We start from the raw sequence: 10,701 nt of genomic DNA, 5'->3' as shown, positions 1-10,701 counted from the left end.
CTAAATGGTCCTCGTGGGGGTCCCTAAATGGTCGCCGTGGAGTCCCTAACCATCAATGAAGAAGCCTTTGAATTATTTATCTACAGCCCTTAAATTACCTAAGGAGTGATTGTGGAAGTTAAAAGTTTTAATCATTAACTTGGTGTGGGATAGTGTGGGATAGTGAAGGACTTGGTGTGGGTATAGTGTGGGATAGTGAAGGACTTGGTGTGGGTATAGTGTGGGATAGTGAAGGACTTGGTGTGGGTATAGTGTGGGATAGTGAAGGACTTGGTGTGGGTATAGTGTGGGATAGTGAAGAGGACTGTTGGGTATAGTGTGGGATAGTGAAGGTCGTATCTCCGTATCTCAGTCTCCTAAATTATTTTCCTCTGAAGTGAAAATTTTCGAAGCACCTGAAGATTAACAACCTAACCTAACGTGCAACCCTGCCTAACCTAGCTAACCTAACCTAACACAACTCAACCTAACCTAACGCTAATCTAACCTAACCCAATCTAACTTAGCAAACTAACGCTAAGATAACCATTCCCAACTAGCGATAACCAAACCTAACTTGGCAGCTTATTACGTTGGGTGTTAGGTCAGGTTGGGTTAGGATGAGTTAGGATAGGTTAGGTTAAGTTAGGTTCGGTCGGATTGAATTACTGTTAGATTGGTTAATCTTCATGCAGGTAGTAGGGAGTTATCAAACAGGGAGGCACTACCGCCTGGGAAGATATTGGAAGCTGATCTGACTTTCTGCCTCATTTACACACCATTGCAGGTCGGAGCGAGTTACGCCTGAGAAGTTCGACAACGTTCTACTCTGATCGAGGCTTACAATACGTAGGTAAATCATAAAAAAATTATGCAATACAATCTCGAAGATTCTTACATAGGTAATACAACAATATATATATATATATATATATATATATATATATATATATATATATATATATATATATATATATATATATATATATATATTTCACAGTAAATATCACAACTCTTCTGGTTTAGTTTAAACAGTCAATTGGAATAACATACTGTATATTATTTACCGTGAAATGTAAAACTGTCAACTCACACTATGGCCTAAGTGTGTGTCAGTATAGATGGTGGTCGGCCACACGTCTCAAGACAATTAGCACAATGTAACTCTTTTTCACGAGTATGTCATCAGGTAACAGGTGGATCAAAATAACATAGATTTATTGGTTCACCCCTTAGTTAAACTGGGGTTAAAGTTAAACATTTCCCCTCATACCATGATGGGGGTATAAGCACACAGAGTTACAGTGTGTTGTCCTCAATCGTACCAGTATAATTAGCAACCACGATCAACTCAACTGGTAATTATGTACCCGTATGTTAGAAAATGAAATAAAAGACTCCTGGCCCCGAGCTGGGATACTAAAACTGTTCTCTCTCCATGCCAGTCAGTAAATTAGTTACATAATCTATTTTGTTTTGGTCAGCCATGACTGCAGAACAGCTAAGTTTAATTTCATATTTACCGTTCATATTTTTTTTTTACCGGAAGTGTTTAGATTCTTATCATCCTCTGCCCTAATTTTCAATCTTCGTCTCGGGTTCGAAACATTCATAACACCCAGCAACGGGCCAACCACCCCCGAAGGTAACACCTCGAAAATATTGTGTTTGTACTGTACTGCACATTATCAGGTTCAAACACAGAGAGCGGCACGTAAACAAACTGATCATTAGCAATATTAAAACAAATATGGTGCTGGCAGTTTGTGTCATTTTAGGAGAAGTAATATAAATTTAAATGAATACACTGATGAGAGCAGAAGAAAAACATTGTTAGGGACCTGTTTATATAAATTGCTACATGTGTTCACCAATACCTAAGAAGGCATTTACTTGATAAGGTTTTTCTGGTTAGAGTGAAATGAAAATGTAGTACAAGATGGCCAAATTGTTTACAAAATTTACAAATTCTACAAACGCTTTTGTTGGTTAGCCAGATGTCTTTATGATAGTAGGGTATTATCAAGAACTCCGCCATCCGCTAGGAAGTACGTTAAATTACATCTGTCATCTGATCATCTCGAGCCCATTCCTGGCCGATGATCGTCCCTGGACCTTCCACAACATTAAATATAGACACCAGTGACGAAAACTTTCATTTCCAGACATGAAATAGAGAACAGTGATGAAAACTTCCATGTTGGAATTATCGGTCTATGGCATCATTTTTGGCACCCAGCAGTAAATACACACGATGATACTTGAGCAGTAATTTATTTTAACCTAACAATAAGGTATGCCTGTGTATATCAACATTGTATATGGCCACAAGTCATGTATTTCCTGTTGAAACAAGCAGCTAGAGCCAACCTTTGACGCTCACAACCGATCACAGATTTTCGCAGTCACATGACCATGTGCTCTTGTAGGCTAATCCCTTAAAAAGGCTAATCATCACCGAGGCCACTCACAATTCCTTGTTTGTAGTGACGTCAAAACTCCAAAATACTATGCGCAGGCCACCATCTTGTAGAGTATAGACACGTTGCATTATGGGACTGTGTGGGTCATATGAAAACTAGAAATGGCTGGCCTCATTATGTTTTTGAGAGAGGTGTGCGAGCCTCAATGCTACAGACAGGGTGGTGGCCGCCTAAGCTACTAGAGAGGTGTGCGGCCTCAACGCTATGAGAGAAGGTGTGCAGCGGCTCCGCTCTACGAGAAAGGTGTGTGGCCTCAAGCGCTACGAGAGAGGTGTGTGGCCTCAACGCTACGAGAGAGGTGTGCAGCCTCAAAGCACCAAGAAGAGGTGTAGCGGCTGCGCTGAGAGAGGTGTGCTTCGCAATGCTATGAAAGAGGTGTGCTGGCTGCCTACGAAAGGTGTGCTTCTGCAACGCTACGAGAGAGGTTGTTGGCCGCTCCGCCTAGAAGAGGTGTGTGGCCGCTCCGCTACGAGAGAGGTTAATGCGCTGCAACGCTACGAGAGGTGTGTGCTTCCGCAATGCTACGAGAGAGGTGTGTGAGGCTGCAACGCTACGAGAGAGGTGTGTGGCTGCTCCCTACGAAGGTGTGCGGCTGCAGCGCTTCACGAGAGGTGTGCTTCGCAATGCTACGAGAGGTGTGTGGCTGCAGCACGCCACGAAGGTGTCGCGGCAGCGCTACGAAGGTGTGTAGCCTCCACTACTAGAGAGGTATGTGACGCTCGCTACAGAATGGTGTGCTTCCCTACGCTACGAAGGTGTGTGGCGCTCCACGAGAGAGGTGTGTGGCTGCTCCGCTACGAAGAGGTGTCGCGGCTGCTCCGCTACAGAGAGGCGTGTGCGGCTGCAACGCTACGAGAGGTGTGCTTCTTGTGCTACGAGAGGTGTGAGGCTGCAGCGCTACGAGAGAGGTGTGCGGCTGCTCACTACGAGAGGTGTCGCGGCTGCGCTGCGAGAGGTGTGCTTTCACGCAATGCTTGCGAGAGAGGTGGTGCGACTGCTTCGAGAGAGTGGCTGGCTGCAGCTACGAGAGAGGTGTTGTGGCGCTCCACTACTAGAATGTGACCGCTCCGCTACAAGAATGGTGTGCTTCGCAACGCTACGAGAGGTATGTGGCCGCTCTACGAGAGAGGTGTGTGGCTGCTCCCGGCTCAGAGAGGTGTGCGGCTGCAACGCTACGAGGAAGGGTGTGGCTGCTCCACTACTAGAGAGGTATGTGACCGCTCCGCTACAAGAATGGTGTGCTTCGCCTTCAGAGAGGTGTGTGGCGGCTCCGCTACGAGAGAGGTGTGTGGCTGCTCAGCTTACGAGAGAGGTGTGGGCTGCTCCGCTGAAGAGGTGTGAGGCTGCAGCGCGCAGAGGTGTGTGGCGGCTCGCTACAAAGAGGGTGTGTGGCGCTCCTTACGAGGTGTCGCGGCTGCTCGCTACAGAGGTATGTGACCGCTCCACTACTAGAGAGGTATGCGACCCGCTCGCTAATAGAATAGTGTGCTTCATAGCGCTCGAGAGAGGTGTGTAGCGCTCGGTACAAGAAGTGTGGTCGCTCGCTACGAGAGAGGTGTGCTTTCGCAATACTACGAGAGAGGTGTGTGGCCGCTCACTACACTAGAGAGGTATGCGACCGCTCGCTAATAGAATAGTTGCTTCCGCAATGCTACGAGAGAGGTGTGTGGCCGCTCAGTACGAGAAGGTGTGTGGCGGCTCCACTACGAGAGAGGTGTACTTCATAGCGCTACGAGAGGGTGTGTGGCCGCTCACTACGAGAGAGGTGTAGCACCGCAACGCTACAAGAAGGTTGTGGCCGCTCCGCTATGGGGAGAGAGGTGTCGTGGCGCTCACATAGTAGGTATAAGGCAAGGTCTATGTAGAGAGGTCGAACGGCGCGCAGGTGAGGTAGAGACTGGTGGAAGTGATGACGTCAGCTGATCCACTCTGCCTGCGCATGCTTGTCCTTGACAAGTTGACCCAGTCTGACCCGAGCAATTTGTGTGTAAATACCACTGTCTGAGGCAATCAATATTTTGTGACGTGGTAAATTTTCATTGAACTGGCCTCAATGCTGCAGATATGCCGAGCAATTGCTCAGTATATGGATGCAATAAGACAAGAATAAAAACCCAGTATGATTAAGCATTAAATATTTCCGCTTTCTAAAGAAAAAAAAATAGACAGCGGTGGGTTTATTCCTGTTGCCGAGCTGATGACATCAATGCAGTGGTGTGCTCAATACACTTTGAGGAATGTGACTACAGAGATGACCTGAAATGTCGGTCACATTTTTTTTAACAGGGATTAGCCCACCCGGGCACAGGTCACTGACCCACATCGGGGCCTGGGGGGTAATAATGTATAATCATAAATACGTAAAAGATTTATAATAAAAAATATACAATTAAAATCTCTATATATATATATATATAAAACAAAAGAAGTCTGTCTGCGTGTCCCGAGGAATCTCAGAAACAACTTTACCGATCTGTAGTGATGATGGATGGTATTATACGAGGTCTGTCCGGAAAGTATCCAGCCATTTACTATTAAAAAAAATATTGCTTACCTAGGACAATGGCGCCTTAGTCCCCTTCAAAGTACTCCCCTTGGGACCTCACACTCTTCTCCCAGCGTCCCTTCCACTTTTCAAAACAGTCTGCAAAGTCCTCTTTCGGGATCTCCATCAGCTGCCTCGTCGCAGTCTCCTTAATCTCCTCCAGGCCAAACAATAACGAAGGAGTACTACATCGAAGTTTTTCGCCGGCTGAGGGATGCGGTAAGAAGAAAACGACCGCAGCTGTGGGCAATTAGTGACTAGCAGCTTCATCATGACAACGCGGCTGCCCATTCTTCACGTCACGTGCAGGTTTTTTTGGCAAAACTTCGCATCACCAAGGTCTCTCATCCTCCCTACAGCTCAGATTTGGTTCCCTGCGACTTCTGGCTTTTCTCAAAGGTAAAATCGCCGTTGAAAGGGAGGAGATTTCAGACCGTGGACGAGATTAAGTGGCCCTTGAGCAGGTCATCCTCGTTACACGAGGGGCAACCATTATGTATGTAATCTTGAACTCACACTACCGACAGTAGACATATAGGAAAGTTACCCATATGTGCGGCACATTTTCTCTCGTTAGTTTCTCAGCCTTATCTTACACACCCCCGTTTTCTGTAACTCTCAAACGTCAACAAAAACATTAACTAATTTGTTATTGTATATCAGTTATATATTTAAAGGTAAACAGTAAGTCGATTTGACCAAAGACAACAATAAAACAAAAATATCACTGTACATATAATAGTTTTATGGAGCCCAAAAAAGTTCAGAAGTTTCTCACTATAAACAAAACGAAAAATAAAAAATAAAGGCTGCAAACCCAAATTTATTTTACGCAGATCAATCTCTCGTGAACACAAGTAAGATAATTACTAGCTCAACATAACATAAGGTTGAGGTACACTACAGTACAGTATTTCAAAACTTGGTTCACCACCTCCACCGCAGTATCACCACCTCCCACCCACCACCATCACCGCCACCACCACCATCACCACCAACATCACCACCACCACTATCACCACTATCACCCCACCATCACCATCACCACCACTACTCTCACCACCACTATCACCACCAGCATCACCACTATCACCACCACTATCACCAATCATCACCACACCATCACCACTATCACCACCTTTATCATAACTCTCACCACCACCATCACCACTATCACCATCACCACCTATCACCCACCACTATCACCACCACTCTCACCACTATCACCACCCCCATCACTCACCACCATCACCACTATCACCCATCCACTATCACCACCACCACTATCACCACCACTATCACCACCACCATCACCACTATCACCACCACCATCCCACTATCACCATCACCATTCTCACCACCACTCTCACCACTCTCACCACCACTATCACCACCCCATCACCACTATCACCACACCCATCCCCTCCATCCACCACATCACCACCATCACCATCCCTCATCTCTCTCCTTGCCACCATTTTCTGGCTGGTGATTTTCCTCACTTTATATCAAACTTTGAAGACCTCTTACCTCCCTCACCCCAGCCCTCCCTCCCCAGCCTCTCCTTCCCTCACCATCCACCCTCCCCTAACCTTACCCCTCACCTATCACCTCCTCCCAAATCCTCACTGCTTCCCACCCTCCAAACACCATCCTTCCTCCCCCTCACCTCTTCTCCCTCTCCCCAACACTCATGGTCATCTCATGTTGAGAAGTTAATGGGGACTGTTATGAGTGTAGGGAGAGTTGTTATGGGGGTAGGGGGAAGTTATAGAGAGTAGATATGGAGTGAGAAGAGTAGTTAGAGAGAATTGGAGTGGGGAGAGTAATTATGGGTGGGGAGAGTAATTATGTGAGCAATTATAGGGAAAGTCGATATGGGTAGGGAAGAGTAGTAGGTTGGGGAGAGTAATTATAGGGAGGGATAATAATTATGGGGAAGGAGATGACTTATAGCGAGGTAATTATGGGGTGGGAAAAGTAATTATGGGATAGGAGAAGAATTGTGGGATAGGGAGAGTAATTATGGGGATAGGGAGAGTAATTATGGGGATAGGGAGAGTAATTATGGGGATAGAGAGAGTAGTTATGGGATAGGGAGAGTAATTATGGGGATAGGGAGTAATTATGGGGATAGGGAGAGTAATTATGGGGATAGGAGAGAATTGTGGGGGGGAAGAGTAATTGGTGATAGGAGAGTAGTTAAGGAATAGGGAGTAGTTATGGGGATAGGGAGAGTAATTATGGATAGAGAGAGTAATTATGGATAGAGAGTAGTTATGGTGATAGGGAGAGTAGTTTGGGGATAGGGAGAGAAGTTATGGTGATAGGAGAGAAGCAGGGATAGGGAGAGTAAGGATGGGGGAGAGAAGTAGGGTGATAGGAGAGTAGTTATGGGGATAGGAGAGTAATTGTGGGGATAGGGAGAGTAATTATGGGGATAGGAATTGGGGATAGGGAGAGTAATTATGGGGGGAAGAGTAATATGGTGATAGGAGAGTAGTTATGGTGATAGGGAGAGTAGTTATGGATAGGGAGAGTAATTATGGGGGATAGAGAGAGTAATTATGGGGATAGGGAGAGTAATTATGGGGATAGGAGAGTAGTTATGGGGATAGGAGAGTAATTGTGGGGATAGGGAGAGAGAGGGGATAGGAGAGTAATTGTGGGATAGGGAGAGAATTGGGGATAGGGAGAGTAGTTATTGGGTTGGGGAGAGTAATTATGGGGAGAGAAGTTACAGGGTGGGGAGAGTAATTATGGGAACGGATAATAATTATGGGAAGGGAGATGAGTTATGAGGCGGGAGAGTAATTATGGGGTGGAGAGAGTAATTATGGTGATAGGGAGAGAAGCTATGGGGATAGGGAGAGTAGTTATGGGGATGGGGAGAGAAGGGGGCGGGAGAGTAGTTATGGGGGTGGGTAGTAATTATGGGGAATAGGAGAGAAGGCGGTGATAGGGAAGCAGTGAGGGCTAATGAATGGGAGGAGAAGCAGGAGGAGGAGGAGGAAGAGGAGGGAGGAGAAGGAGGAGGAGGAGGAGGAGAAGGAGGAGGAGGGGGAGCTTGACAAAGTGGCATTTATCACCTTAAAAGAGGATAAAGTTATCTCTGTGGTACACACTTCCTTCTGCCCCCACACACACACCACAGTCTTCCCTCTCACTCTCTACTTCCCCACGCACTCTCCCCCCACGCACTCTTCCCCACTCACCCACATACAATCCGTCGCCCACGCACTCTTCCTCCACACACAGTCTTTCCAACACACTCTCCCCACAAGAACCATTTCACCCCCACATACATTCTAACCCTAACTAAACGCACTCTGTCCCTAACACACTTCTCCACACTACAAACGTACACCAACACACACACACACACACTGTTCCAACAGTCTCCACTATGCACTCTGTCCCACAACACTTTGTCTCCATCACATTCCCCAAACACACTCTACAGAAACATTCACTGTAATCAACACGTTCTCCCACACACCCACACTCTACACCAATGCATCCTCCCCACCACACACACACTCTCCCAACACACCACACACACATTCCTCCAACACACCTACCATAACACATACCCATTCCAACACCTGTCTTACACACACACCCCCAACACACCCTGCCACACCTCCAAACAAACACACACACACACTCTCCAACACACCGCCACACACACTCGCCAAACAAACACACACACACCCCCAACACACCACACACTCAAACACACACACACACACTCCCCAACACACCCTGCCACACACTCGTCAAACAAACACACACACTCCCCAACACACCCCACACACCTCCAAACACACACACACACACACCCCCCAACACACCTGCCACACACACTCGTCAAACACACACACACACTTCAACACACCCTGCCACACACTCTCCAAACACACACACACACACTCCCCCAACACACCCTGCCACACACTCTAGGAATTTCTTATAACTATTCGTAGTTCTAGGTTATGTTAGTGTTACCGTTTATGTTGTCATTAAATATGGGTTATGTTTATGCGTTACAAAAGGTTGATTGTATTTTGCCTTTGGTGGGTCAACAGTTTATGAATATGATAATATGGCGGATGATTGGGCATTCTCTCAGGGTAGTTAACAAAGGACGAAAGAAGGACCAGAGACGACCAGAGAGGACCAAGAGGACCAGAGAGACCAGAGAGGACCAGAGGACCAGAGAGGACCAGAGGACCAGAGACCAGAGAGGACCAGAGAGGACCAGAGGACCAGAAGGACCAAGAAGGACGAGAGAGACCAGAGAGGACCAGGGAGGACCAGGGAGGACCAGAGGACCAGAAAGAACCAGAGAGGACCAGGAAGGACCAAGGACGAGAGAGACCAGAGAGGACCAGAGGACAGAGAGGACCAGAGAGACCAGAAGGACCAAGAAGGACGAGAGAGACCAGAGAGGACCGGGGAGGACCAGGGAGGACCAGAGAGACCAGGAAGGACCAAGAAGGACGAGAGACCAGAGGACCAGGGAGGACCAGGAAGACCAGAAAGAACCAGAGAGGACCAGAAGGACCAAGAAGGACGAGAGAGGACCAGAGAGGACCAGGGAGGACCAGGGAGACCAGAGAGACCAGAGAGGACCAGGAAGGACCAAGAAGGACGAGAGGAGGACCAGAGGACCAGAGGACCAGGAGGACCAGAGGAGGACTAGAGGAGGACTGAGAGGACCAGAGAGAGACCAGACGGGACCAGAGGACCAGAGAGAACCAGAGAGGACCAGAAGGACCAAGAAGGACCAGAGAGGACCAGAGAGGACCAGAGAGGACCAGAGAGGACCAGGAAGACCAAGAAGGACGAGAGAGGACCAGAGAGAGGACCAGGGAGGACCAGGGAGGACCAGGGAAGACCAGAAAGAACCAGAGAGGACCAGGAAGGACCAAGAAGGACGAGAGGACCAGAGAGACCAGGGAGGACCAGGAGGACCAGAGAGGACCAGAGAGGACCAGGAAGGACCAAGAAGGACGAGAGAGGACCAGAGGACCAGAGGAGGACTAGAGGAGGACCAGAGAGGACCAGAGAGGACCAGACGGGACCAGAGAGGACCAGAGAGGACCAGAGGACCAGGAAGGACCAAGAAGGACGAGAGGGACCAGAGAGGACCAGAGAGGACCAAAGGGACCAGGGGACCAGAGGGACCAGGAAGGACCAAGAAGGACGAGAGGACCAGGGAGGACCGGGAGGACCAGGAGGCCAGAGGAGGACTAGAGGAGGACCAGAGAGGACCAGAGGACCAGACGGGACCAGAGAGGGACCAAGAGGACCAGAGGACCAGAGAGGGACCAGAGGGACCAGGAAGGACCAAGAAGGACGAGAGAGGGACCAGAGGGACCAGGGACCAGGGAGGCAGGACAAAACCAGAGGACCAGAGAGGACCAGAGGGACCAAAAGGACGAGAGAGGACCAGAGGACCAAAAGGACGAGGACGGGAGGACCAGAGAAGCAGAGGACCAAGAAGGACCAGAGAAGACCAGAGAGGACCAAATGAATGACAGTCACTCCCGAAATCGTCATTCATCTCCATTATCAAGGGACACATCTACCGGGGTGTGTTGTCGCCTAGGGGGGCCTATGTGAGAGGGAAGGTGGTGAGAGGTGGGGAAGAGTGAGGAGAGGGGAAAGTGGGTTGAGAGAAGAAAGGGA

General features: G+C 48.2%; 1 protein-coding gene across 1 annotated transcript; it reads left to right on the top strand.

Annotated features, from left to right (window-relative positions):
• Positions 1 to 9,119: 9,119 nt before the first annotated feature.
• Positions 9,120 to 10,550, top strand: LOC121877635 (eukaryotic translation initiation factor 3 subunit A-like). The gene has a single exon (XM_042383442.1). The coding sequence runs from the start codon at positions 9,120 to 9,122 to the stop codon at positions 10,548 to 10,550; it is 1,431 nt and encodes a 476-aa protein (XP_042239376.1).
• Positions 10,551 to 10,701: the final 151 nt, after the last annotated feature.

Source organism: Homarus americanus, unplaced genomic scaffold (genome assembly GCF_018991925.1).
Source record: "Homarus americanus isolate GMGI-L3 unplaced genomic scaffold, GMGI_Hamer_2.0 scaffold2745, whole genome shotgun sequence".
Taxonomy (NCBI): Eukaryota; Metazoa; Arthropoda; class Malacostraca; order Decapoda; family Nephropidae; genus Homarus; species Homarus americanus.
Note: the sequence above shows the minus strand (reverse complement) of the source record. Positions and strands in the feature narration are given on the sequence as shown.